General features: G+C 54.8%; 1 protein-coding gene across 49 annotated transcripts in view; it reads right to left on the bottom strand.

The window, feature by feature from the left end:
• LRRFIP1 (LRR binding FLII interacting protein 1) overlaps positions 1–23,316 on the bottom strand; it is a 141,564-nt gene that overhangs the window by 81,184 nt on the left and 37,064 nt on the right. For 3 of the 49 annotated variants that reach the window (XM_066346201.1, XM_066346202.1, XM_066346185.1), the window contains exon 1: positions 357–690. The exons of 39 other annotated variants lie outside the window; for them this stretch is intronic. In XM_066346201.1, coding sequence (XP_066202298.1) covers positions 357–422 — 66 coding nt within the window. In that variant the 5' untranslated portion in view covers positions 423–690. Of the gene's footprint in view, positions 1–356; positions 693–23,316 lie in introns of those variants that run through there. 7 more of the 49 variants (XM_066346164.1, XM_066346177.1, XM_066346203.1 and 4 more) reach the window with 5 other exon arrangements.

Raw genomic sequence — 23,316 nt, 5'->3', positions numbered from 1 at the left:
GCGGCCCAGTCACCAGCTGGGCAGAGCCGGTCACAAGGCCGGCACTCCAGGCAGAGGGGAGCGGCCACGACCACGCTCCTTTCGTCCCGTCCCGGGAGCCGTGCTGTGTACGCGGGGTGGTGGAGGGGAGCGCACACCGAGCGGGAAACTGAACGGAGAGGAGGGCCCGCTCCCACTGCGCGCCCCCGCGCGGGAACATTCACCGAAGGGCGTCCCGGGCCGGCGGAGCCCACCCCGCACGTCACCCGGCACAGACGCCTGCGGCCGAAGGTGCCCACTGCCCTGGACCTGAGAACATCCACCAGGACCAAACGTTTGCAGTCAGAACCGAGAGTTTCAAAATGTTTTCCTCTTACCAGCTTTTGCGCTTCGGGACTCAGACAGTCTATTTCCTTGTTCTGCGTGGCCGCAGGGTTGGTCATCCTGCCCGCCGGCCAGTCCACCGCTCCACACAGCCAGGAACGATACCCCGGGGGCGCCGGGCTCTCGGGTCCGCGGGGACGGGCGCTCAGCGCGGCCGCATCGCCAGCACGGAGGACCTAGTCCACTAACAGCCGCGACGGCACGGACTCGCCCTTCCCGAGGCGGAGGCGCGATCCCCGCTTCCCGGCTCGGGCGCGGCTCACGGGGCGTGGCGCAGGTGGCCCCAGCCCGGAGGTGGGGGCCCCCACGGGCGGAGGAGCCGCTCGGCCCCTCGCGCCCCGCCCCCAAGGGTCCCACCCCTCCCAGGGCCCGCCCCGCCGCCTGTGCTCCGCCCCCAGCCCGCCCCCCGCCTGCGCTCCGCCCCTACCCGCCTCGCTCCGCCCCCAGCCCGCCCCCGCCTGCGCCCCGCCCCTACCCGCCTCGCTCCGCCCCCACCTGTGCTCCACCCCTACCCCGCCTGCGCTCCGCCCCCAGCCCGCCCCCTGCCTACGCTCCGCCCCCAGCCCGCCCCCCGCCTGTGCTCCACCCTTACCCCGCTTCGCTCCACCCCTACCCCGCCTGCGCTCCGCCCCCAGCCCGCCTGCGCTCCGCCCCCAGCCCGCCCCCCAGCCTGTGCTCCGCCCCCTGCCTACGCTCCACCCCCAGCCCGCCCCCGCCTCGCTCCACCCCTACCCCGCCTGCGCTCCGCCCCCAGCCCGCCTGCGCTCCGCCCCCAGCCCGCCCCGTCCTTCGTGCACTCCCCTCCCCGCGCCCCAGCTGCGCGGTTATCGATCACCACTCGACCCCGCGAGTCCCACCGGAAGGCGGTGGGTGAAAAGACCCCTGCCAGCCCCAGCCACAGACGCGGGGAGGAACCTGGGGGTCCGCGCAGGTCAGGGGTTGGCTTAGGGAGGGTCCTGCTTAGGGGAGGGTCCTCGAGGGGGCGGGGTCTCCTGGGGCGGGACCTGAGCGGGGCGGGGCGAGCTGCCCCCCCTACCCCCCCCCCAGCCCACCCCAAGCTCCGCAGCCTGCGTCGCCGGCTCCCCCGGGCTACAGCCCGGCGACGACCTCCAAACTCAGGCCAAGCTGAGCTCTCGCGGACCGGTCAACCTCAGCCCGAGCCTGGCAGCACCTGCAGGCGGGGGTCCCCCGTTAGCGCGTCACCCCGAGAAGGGGCTGGCTTCTAGGACCACAAAAGTGCGCGGCCGCGAGGGTGAGAACGAGCCTCCGAGGCCGGTGCGCCCCCCGCCCGCCTCCCCATCTGCAAAGGACGCGGGTGCCGGCGGTTCGGCGCGGATCCGGTGGTGCGGAGCCGGGGCCGCACTGTCTCGAGTCCGGTCGGGAGGGCGTGCGGAACAGGGGCCGAGCGGGGAGGACGCGGGGAGGCTCGTCGCGGCTCAGGTCCGGGACCCAACCTCCCGGCACGCTCCTCCTCCGGCCGCGGAACGGGCGCGGCTCGTGCTTGACAAGTCCTGCGGGCAAAGCGACGCTTCCTGAATCCGCCAGGTTCGGGCGGAAGCCACAGAGTGACAATCCGACTTGAATCAGCATGTCAACCTGCCCTGGCCAGGCCCGGTGCCTGCCGCGCCTGGAACGCCCTTGCGTCGAGGCCGCCGCCTTCAGGCCCCTGCCAGCTTCAGGCCCTGGGGACACGTTTTTGAAGGTGCTTCTCAGAAAAACCACCTCCCTGCCTCGGAAGGGGAACTTCCAGAAGAATCCCTTGGCCTAATTCTCTGCAAAGGCGGCTCCAGGAAGAGTCTGGGGAGACCATAAAGTCCCATTTAATTTGCGACACCCCGACTGCCCACTTCCTGTCCCCCCCAACCTAATTCTCAGGAACCTGTAGCGCAGGACCTTCCCAAACTCACTTTCCCCCTGTGGACAGGGCACCCCTGCACACGTGGCTTCCGGGAGGCCGCTGGAGAGGCGGGGACAGGCGATGGCAGAGGACAGGAGGGCCTGACTCGGGAGAGGGTGGGGGCGACAGGAAAGAGGGGCACAGTCAAGGCCCAGAGCGGTCGCTGTGGGAGAAATTCAGCAGGTTTCAACCTTACCTAAGGTGAACACCAGCGCCCAGCTTGGATGGGCGGCATCCTTAGGCCCTCAGACATGAATTCCAAAGAGACGGAAATGCCGTTTAATGCCTTGTTTTCTGGCTATAACGCTTTTCAAATATGTTCACGAATTACAATTCCTGGTCCCATGAAATGAAATGAATGGGAGAGAATGACCCTAAACTGTTCTGCGTGAACACGTCTGGGATTCGGGGGACTCATCGTCACCGAAAGCAATTTGCATTTTAGTCGCGGTAACAACTTTGCAGATGAGAATGACAGCCAACTGCTTTCTTGGCGACTTTGGTTTGAACAGCCCCGTCTAGACAGGCCAATGCTAGAGCAACGCGACTCCACTAAAGCCCCAGGACCACATCCCCCAGAGCAGGGCACAGGGAACAGGCCTCGTTCACCTGCATTGTCCCCACCCCCAGGTGGCTACCAGGTCAGTTTCATAACCAGCTAGGGAGAGGGCTGAGCAAGTCCGCTCTGGCGTCAAGCCCTCAGGTCTTGGGGCTGACACTTACTGTGGGACCATGAGCAGCCTACCTTGCCCCTGCGTCTCCAGTCTGATCCGACACATGCCGGTGATGGTAGTGCCCATGGCGTACAGATGACTGAGACAAGCACGCAGCCCTCGCTGGCCCGATGCACACGCCAACCAGCACCTGCCTCGCTGCCTCTGAGCCCCCACTGTCTTCCCTCTGCTCCCAGAAGTCCCCACCCAAGGTGCCCAGGCCTTCCTGTCCTCCGCAGCAGGGCGGCAGCTGCCCACGATGGGTTCAAATGGGATGACCCGGACCGACTGGGCAGGCCTAGGTTGGAAAACAAACCCAGAGCCCCCACAAAAGCTGGGAGTGGGAGTGGGGGGTGGGGTGGGCTGCCGAAGCCAAGGGTGCAGGAGTGAGGAGCAACCGGCTGACTCATTTCAGTCCCAGGAGCAAGCTACCACCACCAGCCAACCAGCCATAACAGCAGGTGCCCGAGAGAGATTTCGGATTATTCTTCGTCGCGTATTAGACGAAGGAGGCTGCCGAGCTCTTACAGTCTGACCCGTGTTTCGGCCCTGCCATTCCTGTGCGGAGGCCACATCTCAGACCACGGGCGGGGCCGATGTCCCTCGTCTGTGAGTGGGGTGCTGAATCCATGCTTCCTGGTGTTACCAGTTAGACCCCAGACCTCAAGAATCAGTGCCGAGGGCCCCGCTGCCTTGCTAGTTTGGGTAGCAGTGGCTCTCTAAGGAAGAGGGCCCCTCACTGAAGCTCCCTTCCAAAGCAGGCTTATTTATTTATTTAAACTGATGGCAGGGTCACTTGTGAGGATGACTGATGAGTGACTGGTCAGAACCTCCAAACCTGGTTTTTGGGAAAGTCAAGAAGAAGCCAAGGGAAGGGGTGTGCCTGTGAGCACACGGACATCTTGTTGGCTGGGACATGGGGCAGGGCACGGACGCGTCACCCCAGTTCTCAAGGCATTGGAGGTGGCTTGGCAGAATACTAGGAACCCTTTCACCTTGAAGACGACCAGACTCAAACCACCTGAGAGGCCCTGGCCAGTTGGCTCAGTGGTAGAGTGTCAACCTGGCGTGCAGGAGTCCTGGGTTCGATTCCTGGCCAGGGCACACAGGACAAGTGCCCATCTGCTTCTCCACCCCTCCCCTCTCCTTCCTGTCTCTCTCTTCCCCTCCCGCAGCCAAGGCTCCATTGGAGCAAAGTTGGCCCGGGCACTGAGGATGGCTCCATGGCCTCTGCCTTAGGCGCTAGAATGGCTCTGGTTGCAACAGAGCAACGCCCCAGATGGGCAGAGCAACGCCCCCTAGTGGGCATGCCGGGGGGATCCCGGTCAGGCGCATGCGGGAGTCTGTCTGACTGCCTCCCCGTTTCCAACTTCAGAAAAATACAAAAAAAAAACCACCTAAGAGCATCAGGTGAGAAGACACCAGACCCAGAAGCCTGAGGCGTCCGTCCTCGGGAAGGTTAGTGGAAGAAAGCCCAGGTGCCACCTCATTCCTGAGCGGCATGCGTCAGGTGGAGGTGGGGTGCTCAGGACCAGGGGGGACCGTCCACCTGGACCGGGCCGGCCTGGGCCCAGGGTCTTTCTATAAAGGCCTGGGAGGTCAACGACACAGGCTCAGTGTTTCCCTCCTCTTGGTCAGGATGCCACTTCCCAAGCAGTTGACTCTGAACTCCTGGCCCCTTCCAGGCCACCTGGCAGTTAATGACCAGTAAACACACAGCCACTCTTTAAAGCCAGGAACGCCGTGCTGGGAAGGTACCTTAGGTTTGGGGGAGGCTCCGACTGTCTCGGTCATCCCTACCAGCGTCCATGCTTGTGCCCTCAACAAAAACTGAACAGGGCCCTGGCTGGTTGGCTCAGTGGTAGAGCATCGGCCTGGTGTGCAGGAGTCCCAGGTTTGATTCCCGGCCAGGGCACACAGGAGAGGCACCCATCTGCTTCTCCACCCCTCCCCCTCTCCTTCCTCTCTGTCTCTCTCTTCCCCTCCCACAGCCGAGGCTCCACTGGAGCAAAGTTGGCCGGGGCGCTGAGGATGGCTCCATGGCCTCTTCCTCAGGCACTAGAGTGGCTCTGGTCGCAACAGAGCGATGCCCCAGATGGGCAGAGCATCGCCCCCTGGTGGGCAGAGCATTGCCCCCTGGTGGGCAGAGCATCGCCCCCTGGTGGGCATGCCGGGTGGATCCTGGTCGGGCGCATGCGGGAGTCTGTTCGATTGCCTCCGTTTCCAACTTCAGAAAAATACAAAAAAACCACAAAAAAACAAAAACAAAAAAAACCCTGAACAGCCAAAATCTTTACAGATAAAACAAAAGCAGTCCTCTGTGGTGATAGGCACAAACTTAGTTTTATTCCCGAGAAGAGAACAAAAGGTAACAGAACAGTCTAACTTTGTCCCGGAACATGAGAACCCTAGCTAAGCAGCACACATTGCCAGCCGCGTAACCAGCAAACTGGTTGCCAGATGGTTCAACCAATTGGGGGCCACACCCAAGTTCGGCGGACTGGTCTCCATGGTGCCGGTCGGTTGCTAGGGTCACTGGCTTCCCTGCCGCTGCAGTTTGACTCTCAGGGCTAGAGCTGCCGGAACAGACCCTTCCAGAGGTCCCCACACAGAGCAGAGGGCAGACAGGGGTGGGGGGCAGAGTGGCTCCCGGCCTCCCCGTGCGTCAGACAACTGACCCAAAACCATCTGTTTTCCATGAATCAGTAGCCCTGTTGGCAACAGCAGGATAAACTTCTCTATATTACTTCTACAGACTGTTACATTATTACTTCATGTAAATCCTTTTGACTAGTATCAAAACAAAACAAAACACTTCCTACAACAAGGGTGTTCACAAACCCATTTCCCAGATCTGCAGAACACCTTCCACTCACAAAGCACTCTACACACACGGCGAGGCCCCCGAAAGCTGGGTAATGTGCCCACAGATGCGGGTCAGATGAGGGGAGCCCGGCTCTTTACCCAAGCCCCCACTAAAAGTCCTAAGGGCTCAGCAGCCAGGTCACAGCCTGACACAGAGCTGTCCCTCCCCCTCCCCCGCCAGCCTGGGGTCCTCACTGGGAACAGACAGTCAATAGACAAGCTTCAGGAGCCACCTTAGCTGTCTCCCTGGGCTTAGCCTGGACCTGGGCCATCGGCAGGAGCGTCCGCTGGGGGACCCGAGCCAGCCCCTGCCTGCCGTTAGCAGGGAACACTGCACCCCAAGGTCAGCCAGCCCAGCCCAGGCCCACAGTGAACTGGACCCTCGGGCCAGGATCTGGACTGCTTCCAATAAGAGTGGCCGCAAAGCTACAGTGAGCCCGCTTCTAGCATAAAACGGTGCCTGCTTCCTGAGCATGTGGTGCTGGGGTGTCACGCTGCCCCCTCACGGCGGCCCATGACCCCGTGGTCCCTCTCCCTCCTCAAAGACTATGGGGGGCGATCTTCTGGGAGGGGGCCACGCTTTCACTGCTCCATGAATGACAACAGATGGACGATTCTCCTAACGACAGGAGGACTTGGATAGGTCATCATGAACTGTCATTGATCTCGACTATTCCACATTTTTGCAGCAGCTGGGAATGGAAACTCTCTTTTAAAAGTGTCACGTTTTGGGCCCTGGCCGGTTGGCTCAGTGGTAGAGCGTCGGCCTGGCGTGCAGGAGTCCCGGGTTCGATTCCCGGTCAGGGGCATGCGGGAGTCTGTCTGACTGCCTCCCCGTTTCCAACTTCAGAAAAATACCAAAAATAAAAAATAAAAAAAATAAAAGTGTCACGTTTTGAGGAATTACTATTCATTTTGCAAAACTACCCAGCACCCAGCAATTCACCACGTTTGTTTTTTTCCATTTCTTAGATTTTTTTTTTTAAATCTCTTTGGGGCTCTGGCTGGTTGACTCAGCGGTAAAGCGTCACCCCAGTGTGTGGAAGTCCCGGGTTCGATTCCCGGCCAGGGCACACAGGAGAAGCGCCCATCTGCTTCTCCACCCCTCCCCCTCTCCTTCCTCTCTGTCTCTCTCTTCCCCTCCTGCAGCCAAGGCTCCATTGGAGCAAAGTTGGCCCGGGCACTGAGGATGGCTCCATGGCCTCTGCCCCAGGCGCTAGAGTGGCTCTGGTCGCGACAGAGCAACGCCCCAGAGGGGCAGAGCATCGCCCCCTGGTGGGCATGTTGGGTGGATCCCAGTCTGTCGCATGCGGGAGTCTGTCTGACTGCCTCCCCGTTTCCAGCTTCAGAAAAATACACACACACACAAAATCCCTTTGGATTTTCTAAGGCAGGAGGAGGGTGGGGGTTCGGTTTGGACTAAATCCTGCCTCTGAGGTGGTGGCTGAGGGCGGGTGGAGGTGCCCCAGGCACGCCAGCCCAGACAGTGACCAGGACGCAGGTGGTGACCAGGAGGTGATGAAGGTGGCAGCCCACCTGGAGGAGGAGCCGCGGTGTCTGCGTCTAATGAGGAGGAGGTGTGTCAGAAACAGGAAGAGGTGTGTCAGGAACAAGCCAGGACAGCCGGGACAGGCAGGGAAGGGGGCTGATTAGGGAAACAGAAAATGGAGGCGTCTCCAGGAAGCAGCGCTTGCCGACGCTCCCGGAAAGGAAGGCCGGTGCGAACAGGGGAGTGAGACAGGCCGGCCGACGCAGCGAAGGGGACGGACAGGCCAAGACAGCATTTTGTCCGCCACCGGGGGAACCACGGGTGATGGCGTCTGTGGTTGAATTTCTACAGTTAAACATTCCCAACGATTTGGGCCGCCGTAGCACATGGGAGCCTGCAGCCTGGGAGGGAGGAAGGCAGGGTCATAGGGCGGGGTGTTGGGGTGAGCCGAGATTTGTGCATCTATCTGCCCATCGTCTCTAAGGAGAAGGACCCGACCGAGCAATCCACGGGGCCTGTTCGGAGGCTGAGAGGCAGGGAGTCAAAGCATCGGGGAGGCAGAAAAATGAAGCAGGGGGTGGGGAAGGGCCCCCCTAGAGACCCGTGACTAAGGGATGGCAGGGCGGGGTCAGGGCGGGGGTGTATGGGTCTTCGGAATTCTGACTTTGATGAGGACGAGAACACCCGAGTGGCTGGAAGAGGACACACAACGAGGAGCACAGCCGGCGGCAGAGGTGCTGACCGCGGAGCTGAGGGAGGGGGACCAGCAGCAGGGACCGACGCTGGGGCACCTCGCCCAGAGCGGCCCTGACCCAGCCCGGGTGACGCTGTCCTCGGAACCGGAGCAGAACCCTGCCGGGAGTTTCGCAAGGCCCAACGACGCTGCCACAGGGTAGAATCTGATTCGTATTTAAAATAATTTCTAATCTATTTTACTCTGGAATGAAGTCAAGTTCATCTGCAAAACGTGTCCAGGGATGAGTCCCTCACAGTTCCTGGCAAGCACACGGCCCCACTTTTCCAACCTATCCCTCACAACTGGCGGTCCCTGAGGCCAGACCCAAGTGACCACAGGATCCCTGTGCCCCACATAGTGTCACCTGGGAAATGGCCACAAACACCTCCCACAAGGCATCTCTGAGGAAAACCAACCCTGTTTCTCAGGAACACAGCCCACTGCAAACGCCAATGGATTGTTTTCTGAAACTGCTGAGAACAAAGCAAATAAAACCCATCTCGTATTTTTCCATCCTTCCTATAGGGACACTCTGAAAAGTCCCTCCCTCCCAAGTCAACTATAATTCAGAGAAAAAAAATCTATATATGCTGTCAGAACAGTCCATTTAAAACAGTCTGGTTCAGGCCCTGCTCACTTGGCTCAGTGGATAGAGAAAGCATTGGATTGGCATACAGACATCCTGGGTTCGATTCCCAGCCAGGGCACACATGAGAAGCAACCATCTGCTTCTCCACCCTTCCCTCCCCGCCTTCTCTCTCCCCCTTCTACAGCCAGTGGCTCGATTGGTTCGAGTGTCGGCCCTGGGCACTTAGGATAGCTCCATTGGTCTGAGTGCGTTATCCTCAGGCACTAAATATAGGTTGGTACTTGAGCATCAGCCCTAGAGGAGGTTGCTGGGTGGATCCAGGTAGGGGCGCAAGGGGCGCATGAGGGAATCTGTCTATTTCCCCTCCTCTCAAAACACACACACACACACACACACAAAATCCACTTTTGTTCAGAATAGACAATGACTTGGGAAAGTAGGCTTTACTCTCAACAACTGTGTTCACCAGTCAACAGAGTCCCCCACTTTACTGATAAGAAATAAACAGGAATAGAAAGGATGATTTAAAAAAAGTAAAAGCAGTATTCTTCCCCCCCCCCCCAGATCTTCACCCACTGATTGGGGTGCAGCCTCAGTAAGCCCGCCTAGGACATTTTAGGAAAGACAGAATGTCCCTAACAATCAGAGCTATGACACACATCTTTACCAGGCTCCCTGGAAAACTCCAGAAATCTACCATGTCTATCAATGTGACAAATGTCACTCACAGAAAGGAAGGGTGGGGGACACAGGACTTTATCATCTCGACTTAAACAGTACCCCCAGCTGACGGGGAAACTGAAAGGCACTCATGATAAGCTCAAAGGTTTCCAGAATCAGGCTCTCTTGCTGAGAAGCGTGACTTGAAGACGAGCAGATTTGGGGACAAAGGTATCAGGAGTGAGCAATCTTCCTTCCTAAGGGGCAGAGCCCTAAACCAGCATCCCTAGAGTAATCTTTCTAAGAAAAGGGATTTTCCTAAAGTGGGGGGGGGGGGGCAAACAGCCGTCACACGCTGCAGCATGGCACTAAAAACACATGCCCACGCCCGGACATGCGGGCTTCCCCCTCGGCACTCCAGCTCCTGAAAGACAGTTCAAAGAGGAGTCCACCCCCCATCAGAGCCCAGATCACAAGCACCTTCTTTAGCACCAACTTGCACAGAACAAATCGATGTCTCGGCAGAAGATGCTGACATGGAACACAGAAGCCTCACCTTCGGAAGAACGATGTCGGAGGACCTTCAGGGGAAGTTTGAGGACGAGCAAAGAACAGCTGTCTGGAGAGACATGTTTGGCGTGAGAGTAGAAATTCTGGAAGAACAGGAGATCAAATAGCCACTCCTGACCACGTCAGCTCGGAGCCCCAGCAGGGAGAGGTCGATGAAAGGAGCTTTACACCCAGCCTCGCCGGGCAGCCTTTGATTCACGGAGGGTGTGACCCCCAAGCCCACTGCAGGCTTCCCCAGGCTCTTCCTGACCAGGGGCGTACAACGTTAGCTACTCAGATGACAGTGGGGCCCCAGACCCTTACCCCTGCTTCCGTGGGGCCAGACTTTACGGGGAAACTCTAGTTTATTAACCCCGACACCATTGACACCGCGGGTCCAATAATTCTCAGTTGGGATGCCCATCCTGTGAATCACAGCATCCCTGTTCTCACACCCTCAATGACAGTGGCACGCTCCACCTTGGTTCTGACAACCGAAGTCTCTCCTGGGAGACAAAATGGTCCCCACTGAGCGCCCCTGGTCTGGAGGGACTAGTACCTTCCTCCAAGGTGGCTGCCTTGGAGAAGCAGGTTGACTTACAGATAGGTCATGCAGACCCGTAGCTCAATGAACAGAGTTCGTGGTAAGGTGGAGATCCTTCAACACACCACCTAATCTCGGTGGCCGCTTTTTCGTCCAGTAAGATCTCCAAGGTCCCTGGCTCCTGTGGCCGGGTAGAGCCGGAAGGGAGTCACCCCAGCCTCAGGGGCTGGGAGGACCACCGGGTGGGAAGAAGGGAGCCGAGAATCAGGGGCCACACGGTTCCACCGAGGCCACACGGTGTGCGATCACGGAGGTGGGCTGGAAGGAAGAGCGCTCCGAGTGACAAGGTCAGAGTGCAGAGGACAGGAGGCCACCTGCACCGTCCACACGGAGAGCCGGTGGCTGCACAGAAAGCCCTCACGCCTCCAGAGCAGAGGCTGGGGGGGGGGTCTGCTGGGGATCCCCGCGCTGACCCTTACTAGTTTGTGGTTCCGGACGCTGCCACCAGACAGACCGGCAGGTGACCGTGGGCGCCCAGGCAGGCACGAAGAGGTGCCCCCACCCCCACCCCAAGAGCCGGCAGCACGCTGTCTGCGGGTGGTTTATTCTAAAGCACAGATCACTTTTCCTGCAAAACAAGGGACTCGGGATGACAGTCCACACGCAGGTTTGGGGGCGCCTTAGGTCGCCTGGTGTCACTTAATTGGCTGGATTAGGCTTGCGGCTTCCATCAGCACTTCTGGGCACTCAGGAAGCTCCACCGTCTCCCGGCAGCTGCCTGCCTCTGAGCCCAGAATCCTGGCTCTGCCCGCCTCCTCATCACCCCTGACGCTGAGCCTTCGGTGCTCTTGTCCTCCAACAACTACACTGTGACCGTGATTGGCTGACACCCTGCGTACACAGACGAAGTCTGGAAGGAAACAGACACTCAAAAGAGCTGCCTATTTACGAGATGAAATTGTGGGGATTTTCTTGCTTTATCAGAACAAATACCCTTAGATCTTGTCAGACTGGTTAAAAAAAAACACAAGAAAAGAACCAAAACATACCCAAGTCAGGGAGCTTGAAGTGTGTTAGGAGGCAGTCAAGGAGCCACTGGAAGAGGCTGAACAGGGAGGTGAGGTTTCCTTTGAACAGAGACTCGGCAGGCTCCAAAAGAAAAGGTTGAAAATCACCCTCATTATTTTGTTTTCCAAAACCTTCTTGACCAGTCTCACTACTTCTTCCAGATTAACTGTCATGTTTACTTGGGAAACCTCACACCAACCTTCCCCCCCTCAACTGGGGTTTTTATTTGAGTTACATTATATTTATAAATTATTTGAGGCTTAATTAACAACATCTTTTCAACAGTGAGCCTTCTCATTCGGAAACAAAGTAGCTGTGTGTGCGTTTTTAAACCGGATACGTCCTCTGGCATATTGTTCTGGTTTTCTTCACATAGGTCCTCTTTCTTTCTTTCTTTCTTTCTTTCTTTCTTTCTTTCTTTCTTTCTTTCTTTCTTTTCTTTCTTTCTTTTTCTTTCTTCCTTCCTTCCTTCCTTCCTTCCTTCCTTCCTTCCTTCCTTCCTTCCTTCCTTCCTTCCTTCCTTTCATTTTTAAGAAAGGAAAATGCCTTTTATTCCGAAAAAAATTTTTTTCAATTACAGTTGATATACAATATTATTATATTACTTTCTGGGGAGGAAAGGTCCTTCTTATTTCTTTATTTCTAAATGTTACCTTGAATGGGATCTGACCTTTTTGCCATTATTTAAAATAAAAAACATTGCTGTGGGGCATGGGAATGTTATGGGGTCTTTGTTTATCTCATTACACACTATTTCACTGACCTCTCGGGTTTAGACTGCACATTCTTACAAAATAATTCAAGGAGCATTTACGCTAAATATAATGTATCCACTCATCATTAGACATACGCGTCATCTGCAAGTACTAGTTACATATTGAATCTCCTCCTTTTCCGTGGGTAAAGTGCTGATACTTTATCTTGTCTGAACATCAGAGCTCCTACCCCTGGGCCACCACCTCTTCTTACACTGGACATCCTCCTACAATTAGGGACACAGCAGCTTTGTGAGTTAGTGTTTGCACTGTCATAGACACACAGGACAGGACCTGAGTCTTGTTAGAAGTAAAACGGCATTAAATTCGCTGCCTGTAAAGAGAATCTATTGTCAGTCAACTGAAAAGGCACACCGGAAGGGAAATCAATGACAGGTCTCAGAACAAGACGCTCTGGCCTAGGGGCTGGAATCTCATTTTGACCAGTAGAAGATAAACAGGCCCAGAGGCTCCCAGAAGGAATAGTAAGTACTTTCAAAGGCAGTGAAAGTGAACTGTTACTGTTAGTGTTAGAACACAATTGTTTTCTGCAAGGAGGGGCCCCAAGGAGGGGTGACGCTGAGCTCAGGGTCGAGGGGCGTCCCAGCCCCTGCTTAAAACTGGTGGGGGTGGGGGGCCTTGGGCAAGTTAGACATCCTCTCCCTCTGCCTCAGTTTCTTCATCTGAAAATAGGAGTCATCACAGTACTGAGTTCATGGGGTTCATAAGGGTTCAATGAGTGACTATTTGTAATCGGTGTTTAAAGAAGTGAAATGCTAACTGTAAGTGTAGCCAAGATGTTTGGCCGAAGCAATGCACATTCTTACGTAATAGTTCAAGGGACATTTAAGCTTAATCTAATGTATCCAGTCATCATTTACAAAGAACAAGGGAGTTAACTTGTGTCCTAGACCACGTGGCCCACCCTATCTGCCTTCCTGCCCCGCCCCTCGAGGCCCTCCCTGCCACTCGAAAGCACGGCGTGCCCTGCACACCCTGGTGTCAACCCACACAACCGACATACTACCTAACTGGAATTCTAAGTCACAGGCTCTACTAGGAGTGACCATATCACTTTTCTAGCACAAGAGACCCGCACTTTGTGACAGTTACTTTCTTTCAGCACTGCCCCCCCGCCCCCCTTACTTCCTGGCTGAGTTAGGATCTAGACGGCTGGACTTCTCCCTAAGAACGGTATTGGGCAACAGAAGCGCACGAACTTCCCTTTCGGGGTGAAGAGGCTCTCCTATGGCATAGGCTTTCGACAAAGAAGAAATTTTCTGCCCACGGTGAAGCCACCAGGAGAGCATCAGAAAGACAGACAAATTCGAAGCTTTGAGCTCTCAGAGTCTGTGATTATTTAAAATGTTCGCCCTCCGTTTAGAATGAAATATAGAACCCATGCTACCTGTTAGCATCTTTATCTCTGGAAGAAGGCAGAAGGGTGTAGGCAGAGAGAAGCAGAAGTCAGAGGGAAACAGATGGATCTTGGAGAGGTGTGTGTGTGTATGGGGGGGGGGGTCCCACTCCAACGGCTGCCCCCTGGTGGCCACAGGTAAGCACTTCCAAGGGGCCCATGCCAGAGAGGTTTCACGTTGGCTTCTTAGTACCAGCTAACCAACATAATCACAAAAGGGACGGTAGCACCTGTTTTATCAATATGTTCATCCACGTGAAAGTGTCTGATAACGTTAACTAAAAAAAACAGCTTGGTCTGTTATAAGGGGAAGCAACCCGAGTGTCCACTGATGATGGACGGAGGAGCACAGTGTGGTCTGCGTCCACACGGTGGAATATTACTGAGTCTTAAAGAAGGCAGGCAGGAAGGACACTCTGCCACCTGCCACCTGCCACCATGTGGAACACGCTATGGAAAGTGAAAGAAGCCAGACACAGAGGGACAGATACTGTGCAGTTCCACTTACCCAACATCCCTGGAGCTGTCGAGCTCACAGAGTCCGAGAGGAAGGGAGGTGGCCAGGGCTGCAGGTGCGGGGGTCAGCGTTTCATGGGGACAGTGTGTCAGTCTGGGGAGAGGAAAGAACTGTGGACAGTGGTGATGGGTGAGCAACACCGTGACGGTCCTCAATACCACTAACCTGTCCACTTAGCATACACGGATCAGATGGCAAATTTTGTTATGTGTATTTCACCACAATTTTTTTTTTTTTTTAGAGAACATCCAATTTACTCTTTTGTTGATGTAATGACACAAAAGGAGGAAGTGAGGAGTCGGCATGGAGTTTTCCCCGGAAAACAGAAGTGAGTGGGTGTGAGCTCGGACCGTCTCCACAGGAAACCAGCCACGTGGCAGATGAGAGCTTCGGTGTGGAAGGAACTCTTCAGCTGATCTGGCCGGAGCAGAGCACGTGCCTGTGTGCAAACCTTCTCCCTGCCGTGAGCTCTCTGGATCCGAAATGCTCGGGGGGGGGGGGGGGGGCGACGGCAGCCACCACGGCCTTACACGAACCTTCGGATATCATCAGAAACGTGAGAACAACGAGGACCGGCAAGACGGCATTCTCTGTTGCCAGCGGCCATTTACTTTTTTTAAAAAGAGCGGATAGAAAGGAAGGCTGGCTGGTATCAGGCCAGCATTCAGTACACACATTTAAGTCATTCAACCAGGAACTCTCATAGGAAGAGAAACACACGGTAGTGCAAGTCTGTGTTAACCAATTTCATGGAGCCGGAAAGTGGGATGCTGACAGCCAGGGGCTGGGGGACAGGGCAGGGGACGGAGACTTGTTTAACGGGGACAGTTTCCGTTTGAGGAGACGAAAAATTTCTAGAGGTGATGGCCGCACAACAATGTGAATGTACTTAATGCCACCGAGCTGGGCACCTAGAGAGAGTTAAATGGTGGATTCAGTGTTTACGTGTATCTTACCTCAATATACAAATAACTTACTTTAAAAGTTTAACATTGTAAAAACAATGGCCAGGTCAGCCTCGGGATAGCGGCTTGATGGCACCCTGTCAGACTGTAAGGACGGTGCTTGTATCGGGCGTGCAACAGAACACCAACGCTATGCCCAGGCTGAGTGTACGTGGCCATGGGCACACTGCCCTCTGCCCCACGATAACTGTGTAGAAATAACACCGGCAAGGACTCCAAGGAAGTGCATCAGAGCAGAGCCACGGTTGTCTCTGTGTCCCAACGAGGGGATAGAGAAACACCTTTCTCCTCCAGTGCCCTCCCCACCAGTGTGGACTATGGTACTTCTACACGGGGAAATAACCCAAAGTTCATTTTCCTCCATACACTTAGTCGAAAAGAAAGGAAGGAAGAAGGGAAAGCAATAACCTTGATACTTTGTGCTCCCCGAGGCTTTGAAAGCTAACTGAGGGACCTGCACTTAGGTGGGCTGGGGCCGCCCGGGGCCAGTCTCAGTAACACAATATGTTTAAGGACTTAAAACAAAGTAAATAGAGTTGCAAAGGACATGAATTATTTTGAAATACATTATCAAAATACTTTGTTTTTTAAAGAGTCAGGGAGAGGGAGAGAGAGGGGAGGGGGGGAACATTGAGCTGCTCCTGAACGTGCCCTGACCCGGGACTCAAACTGGCAACCTCTGCGTTCCAATCAACCAAGCTGTCCAGCCAGGACTTAATTTTTACTGATTTTTAGAGAGACAGGAGGGGAGGGGTAAGGGAAGCACTCATTTGTTGTTCCACTCAGTCGTGCATTCTCTGGTTGCTTCCCGTGTGTGCCCTGACCAGGGACCGAACCCGTAACCTTGTTGTTTTCAGCACAATGCTCTTAACCGCCTGAGCCAACTGGCCAGAACCAAAATACATTTTGAAATCGTGTTATAACTGTATCAATCAGAGACCAGTCAGGAAAAAGAAGATACTGCACCAGTTATGCGAACAGAAGAAATTTAACACAGGGATCCACTACGCAGGGGCTGGACGGCTGAGAACGCCGAAGGGACCCGGGTCACACCCAGGTAGCTCATGGAAAACACTAGAAACAGAACCAGCTGCAGCCGCCGGGGTGAAGAGGCGTTGCTGTGGCCGTTGCCGGGGCGATGCTCCCAGAGACAGGAAGCGGCCAGGGAGGGGCGGGCTCCTTCTCCCTCCGCCCCTCTGCCCTGCGGAGGGACAGAGCGCAGGTGGGAGGGGGTGAGCCCAGGGCCACCCCAGCATCTCGGGGCGGGGAAGAAGGGAGGGGCGGGGCCTGCGCCGGCTTCTAACCAGCACGGGACCTGCACCGGCTTCTAACCAGCACACGCCTGCCTGCCTGCCTTTCTTCCTGCACTAGTGACAGGGGCTCACACCTCCCCTAATGCCCACACAGAGAAGTCCCCACCTGTCTGCAAGCACTGTCGAGTGTCGAGAGAATATCTGGGATGTCTGTCGGTGACAAAGGCGCACATGCTCTGATAGCACCGCAGTTTTTGGCCCACATCCATGATTGGTGATAATGCTGGTTTTTTGTTTGTCTGTTCGTTTTTCCCCCTATCCAAGTTCAGGGAGCTCCTGAAATCTAACCGAGGCCCTGCCTTCGTGCATACCTCTCATCTGATGGATAGCACAGCCACTCCGCCTTGTCAGGGTCTTTCTTCTTTTACCTATTTCTGAAGGGTCTTGTTCCTATTTCACAGGAAGTAAGAGAACACACAACCTCCCTTACATGCTTGTCCCGCACTCACGGCGGGGAGGGAGGGGAGAAGGTGAGGGCTCTGTGTCAGCCCTTCCAAAGCATCCCTCTGAGAACGGGCCAAGTCCCAAGTCCTCCGAAGAGTCTCCCTGCTCCTCTACACATGGCCTTACCTTCCAGCCACCAGCCCTCCCACCTCTGCTCCGGGTCACCTCACACACCAGGGACAGCCGGGCCTGTGGCGCCCCCTGGTGGTGACTTCAAGACTTTCCGCGTGCATCCCTGTGTCTCATTTCACTGAAGACAACTTTATAAACATTGACGTGTTTGTATTAAGACAGCCCAACCCTCAGCGGAATAAAAGTCAGACAGAGACTAACCACTTAGTCTCTGTCTGACTTTTATTTTATACGGGAGGAAAATCACTCCTTACGTCTCCTGGAGTGAACACCCACACAACGATCACTCTTAAACTAAAATCTCTGAACACCTCCTCCGCACTGTAAAAGAATTTTGTCGCGCTCTGTCAAAGAACTGGAAGCTGTGACTATTTATTATAGACACCGACGGTCACTATGTTGTGGCTTTTCTGCAGCAGTACTTGAAAACATGCAGGAACTCCAATGAGAGGTTTCGTTTTGAGCTTTAAGCTACGGGAGGTATTTAAAAATACACACCACCCATTTTTTTATATTTGTGAGATGTTGTTTCAAAATATGATACAGTATTGTCTGAGAATGACCAGCATAATAAACCCCTTTAGAATAAGCTTAAACTTAGGTCAATATTTTTTTTTTAAAGATTTTATTTATTCATTATAGAGAGGGGAGGGGGAAAGAGAGAGAGAGAGAAGGGGGGAGGAGCAGAAAGCATCAACTCCCATATGTGCCTTGACCAGGCAAGCCCAGGGTTTTGAACCGGCAACCTCAGCACTTCCAGGTCGAAGCTCTATCCACTGTGCCACCACAGGTCAGGCTTAGGTCAATATTTTTTTAAAGGCAAGATAAAATTTGTTCCGGTGGGCGGGGGGGGGGCATAGAGGATTCTCTGCTCTCCATGTTGAACGAGTAATATGACCATATGGGGTAGTTAAAGAGTGTTCTAATCTTTTCCACAGACTTCATTTTTATTTTCCGAATATTGAATTCTCCTTGAAAACGAACATCTCACTCTCTTGCACAAGAACCACACTCTCCACCCCTACTTTAAGGAGCTCTGTGTTGTCTGTCTGCTGGAGTTAAAGAGTCACTAATGGAACAAGGACTGGGGGGCACAGACCCGTCCTCGGTACAAAGGGTCCATCAGTGACGACACGTCCCAAATCTGAGAGGGCTCGTGGTGTGCTTCCTCAGAGTTCCGGAATCGGTGAGGACTTAACACAACGTCATTCGTATCATTTAGTAAAAGATACTGAAATCAAAATGAGAAGGAAGTCAAGCAGGTGAACCATGAAAGGGCCTTCAGAAGCATGTCGCCTGACTGGTCAGTCACCTCGCAAAATAGAACTTTCATAGAGAGGCTGCCTAACATATTTCAAAAGGAAAACACGCACACACGTACACGTGTGCACACGCAGCCACACAACATGCATATATACACAATGCCAGAGCACACATATGCACATGGGGGCACGAACACACATGTGCACACACACAAACACAGATGAACACACATACACACATGTAAAGCCAGTACTGACCAGATGAGGGAGCTGGGGCGGGCCCAGCCCCTGCCACCTTCCCCAAGGGGACCCAGCAGGAGCAGAAGGCCCTGAGCCTTGGCCCTGCCCCTGGAGCGGAGTCCTCGGAAGCGAGAACTTGGGGCCGCACTCCACGCTGTAAGCGCCCCGCCCGCCGCCGTGTGCGGTGGGCCCCATCTCTGCTGGAGACGGTTCTGCGCGAGCCATCACTACGGGCCGGTGGCAGCTACGTGCCCGACAGGCCTCGTTGTGTTCTATCTCACCACAGCCCCATTCGGAGAGAAGGTCACTGGTCCACGCAAGGGCGGGCACTGGGCCAGACCCGAACCGGGCACGCACTGTCCCGTGGACCTTCTTACAGAACCCTTACCAGGTACCCCCAAACGCTGACCGTGTGCAAACGCCAGGTGGGCACCTCATGTTTTATTTCATCTGAGGCTTGATACCACCACTGTGGAAACTGGTGGGCTGAGTAACGTACTCAAGTGGACGTGGGTTTACGACAGTGCCGCCGGACACGGAGCTCGGCCGTGCTGGACCCTCCAGGGCATCGGCTCTTCCCCGCTCCATCCCTGGCCTCCACTGGACAAAGGTTTCTCCCTTGTTCTTGAAACCACGGCTTGAAGGGGCCTCCAAATACAGTCTGGCCTGGTCACTGCTCCCAGCAGAACATGTCACTACTGTCCCAGTCTCGACAGTGACCTGCCCAAGGCCTCATGGCCCAGCAGAGACACCGCCTACTTCTGAGAACAGAGCCACCTCCACGTCAACAATCCCGCCTTCTGCCCCGCGGGCAGTGTTACAGCCAACAGCTGTTCCTGGGGACATCGCAGGCTTCCCCCTCTCCTCTGTGAGAAACCCAACTGGCAAGGAATCCTCAGGGGATACATTCCTTTTTTTTCCCTTTTAGAATTCTAACTCTCTACCACCATCTGTCACGTGTCCAAGAACACAGGAGAACCAGCTCCCGGCAGCTGGTTTTCCTTGGATGATTAGGCGCGTCACATGCGAATTTGTCCGGACTCTCCTGCTTTCCCGCCGGGAGCTGACACCAGGTGACATTGGGCGGTGACGTGTGAGGCTCTGTGTCAAGGGAACACATCCCACATGGCGATGGGAGTTAGGGAGACCGGGCAGGCTTCTGCTCGTCGGCATCCGTTTCCCGGGGAACAGTGCGATGGAACAGCCAGTCCGTGTTTAACGAGATGGTTTTGGGTTTGTTTTTTTTTTAAAGAGAGGGGTGTGTGTAAGGGTTGGCCCAAGGTGGAGTCATCGATTTGTCCTCACTAACTCCAGCTTCCAGCTGTCCTTCACCGGCTCAGCACACTGGGCAGCCTCCCACATCGTATAAGACGAAGCGTGGAGAATTTATCTTAGGGAGACCGGCACCGGCTTAGGCGTGTTTCCTTACAGACAGTGGGGGAGATGTTCAACTCTTAACCTCAGCCGAGACAAAAAAAAATATTTGCAACAGCCATGGAAAGGGTGAATGTATCATGTACAAATCACTAAAAAAAAAAAGAAAAAGATGCTGACCTTCCGAGACCTGTTTTGACAGTTTGAAGAAGAACTAGACTCCAAAGTTACCGATGTTGAGCTGTCCAATTGGGGAAGGCCAGGAGTGATCACAGAGCTCCACCTGGTGGTGGGAAATGGAACCTGCGGCGACTACAACGGATGCCTCCTTTTGGGGACAGCAGTCTGGAAGCCACCAGGATCCTCACACACTTATACTTCCAAAGTTACACCTGTAGTTGTGATAGCCTAATAAATGTAAGGAAATAATTGGAAGTGCAAGAAATTATTCTCAAAGATGGTCACTGCAATGTGGTAATTCACAACCGTAAACAAACAAAACTTGTAAGCAACTTAGTCCTGTCCAATAATATGAAGACATGGTGAAGTGTCCTCAAAACTGTGTTCTGGGCCCTGACTGGTTGGCTCAGTGGTAGAGCATCGGCCTGGCGTGCAGGAGTCCCGGGTTCGATTCCCGGCCAGGGTACACAGGAGAAGCGCCCATCTGCTTCTCCACCCCTTCCCCTCTCCTTCCTCTCTGTCTCTCTCTTCCCCTCCCACAGCCAAGGCTCCATTGGAGCAAAGTTGGCCCGGGCACTGAGGATGGCTCTGTGGCCTCTGCCTCAGGCACTAGAATAGCTCTGGTTGCAACAGAGCAACGCCCCAGATGGGCGGAGCATCGCCCCCTGGTGGGCATGCCAGGTGGATCCCGGTCAGGCGCATGCAGGAGTCTGTCTCACTGCCTCCCCATTTCTGGCTTCGGAAAAATAAAAAATAAAAAACCCCCAAAAAAACTGTGTTCTGGCCTGACCAGGCGGTGGCGCAGTGGATGGAGCGTCGGACTAGGATGCGGAGGACCCTGGTTCGAGACCCCGAGGTCACCAGCTTGAGCGTGGGCTCATCTGGTTTGAGCAAAAGCTCACCAGCTTGGACCCAAGGTCTCTGGCTCGAGCAAGGGGTCACTCGGTCTGCTGAAGACCCACAGCCAAGGCACATATGAGAAAGCAATCAATGAACAACTGTGTTGCAACGAAAAACTGATGATTGATGCTTCTCATCTCTCTCCGTTCCTGTCTGTCTGCCCCTATCTGTCCCTCTCTCTGACTCTGTCTCTGTAAAAAAAAACAAAAAAAAACAAAAACTGTGTTCTGTGGCCAGTAAGACATTTTTCAGAGCATCTGATACAAGGGCTGTGCTTATTTTTTTCCTTAAATAAGATAAAAATGCAGTGTTTCCAAATACATAATTAAGACTGTTTATTTAATTTATTATTATTTTGTATTTTTCTGAAATGAAAAGCAGGGAGACAGACTTTCACACGTACCCGACTGGAATCCACCTGGCATACCCACCAGGGGGTGATGCTCTTCCCATTTGGGGTGTTGCTCTGTTGCAACCAGAGCCATTCTAGCGCCTGAGGCAGAGGCCATGGAGCCATCCTCAGTGCCCGGGCCAACTTTGCTCCAATGGAGCTTTGACTGCAGGAGGGGAAGAGAGAGAGAGAGAGAGAGAGAGAGAGAAAGGAGAGAGGGAAAGGTGGAGAAACAGATGGGCTCTTCTCCTGTGTGCCCAGACCAGGAATCAAACCCTGGACTTCCACACGCCAGACGGATACTCTACCACTGAGCCAACGAGCCAGGGCAAGACTATGTTTAAAAAAATGTCCACAAATTAAAAAAATTGAGGGAAATAAAATAAAAATGTTTCCAGGTTTTATGCTTGGCCACAGTACAAAGCATAATTTATTTTCTATTGTTGCCTGACTATTCTTTATTATTTTCAACATAAATATGTATTATAGTTAATATAATAAATTTAATACATCCTTTCACCAACAATAATTACCTTTGTTGGTAATCTCTTAACTTATTCAGCAGTAAAAAAAGAACTTGTTGGAAGCCAAACTTCAGGATAACTTCTGTAAGGATGATTGATATGCAGTGAGTGAGAATGTTCCTACCCCAGCCAGGGGAAGTCAGGGAGGGCTTCCTGAAGGAAGGGGGAACTGAGTCTGGAAGGATGAAAGCAATGGGTGGACTGCAAGGTGCTGTGGGTGAGAGACAGGGGATGGGGTGGTGGTGGCAGGGGTAGAGCAGCTAAGAGCTTCTGGTTAGATCATAAGTGTTTATATGTATACTTATCTTGAAAGCGGCAGGGAGTCATGAAGGATGGTAAGGAGGGGAATGGTGGCATGAGGTGTGTGTTTTCCAGGGAACACTGGGACACCAAGATGAAGAGGGGTTTGAGGCGGGGGCAGCTGTAGAAGCTCGCAGACTAGGAGGCTGCTGAGACACCGAGCAGGCTGACGGGGCGGGAGACGGGGGTTGGGGCTGGCTCGGGCGGCTCTGAGGAGTTGGGGACAAGTCACTGCAGGGGCTGGCTGGGGATGAAGATGCCCAGCGGTGGGGGGTCAGGGTAGGACACGGAGCCGTGTGAGGACAGTGAAAGCCACGAGTGCCGCTGGAACTGCAGCTATGACAAGAGAAAAGGACGGAGATCAAAACCCCGCCAGCGGGAGCAGTCAGCGGGAACAGGTGGCCGGGAGAGCAAAACACCACCAGCGGGAACAGTCAGCGGGAACAGGCAGCTGGCAAAGCAAAACACCACCAGCGGGAACAGTCAGCAGGAACAGGCGGCCGGGAGAGCAAAACACCGCCAGAGGGAACAGTCAGCGGGAACAGGCGGCCGGGAGAGCAAAACACCGCCAGAGGGAACAGTCAGCGGGAACAGGCGGCCGGGAAAACACCGCCAGAGGGAACAGTCAGCGGGAACAGGCGGCCGGCAGAGCAAAACCCCGCCAGTGGGAACAGTCAGCAGGAACAGGCGGCCGGGAGAGCAAAACACCGCCAGAGGGAACAGTCAGCGGGAACAGGCGGCCGGGAGAGCAAAACACCACCAGCGGGGACAGTCAGCAGGAACAGGCAGCCGGCAGAGCAAAACACCGCCAGAGGGAACAGTCAGCAGGAACAGGCGGCCGGGAGAGCAAAACACCACCAGCGGGGACAGTCAGCAGGAACAGGCAGCCGGCAGAGCAAAACACCGCCAGAGGGGACAGTCAGCAGGAACAGGCGGCCGGGAGAGCAAAACACCACCAGCGGGGACAGTCAGCAGGAACAGGCAGCCGGCAGAGCAAAACACCGCCAGAGGGAACAGTCAGCGGGAACAGGCGGCCGGGAGAGCAAAACCCCGCCAGAGGGAACAGTCAGCGGGAACAGGCGGCCGGGAGAGCAAAACACCGCCAGTGGGGACAGGCGGCCGGGAGAGC

The sequence above is a fragment of the Saccopteryx leptura genome, chromosome 7 (assembly GCF_036850995.1).
Source record: "Saccopteryx leptura isolate mSacLep1 chromosome 7, mSacLep1_pri_phased_curated, whole genome shotgun sequence".
NCBI lineage: Eukaryota > Metazoa > Chordata > Mammalia > Chiroptera > Emballonuridae > Saccopteryx > Saccopteryx leptura.
Note: the sequence above shows the minus strand (reverse complement) of the source record. Positions and strands in the feature narration are given on the sequence as shown.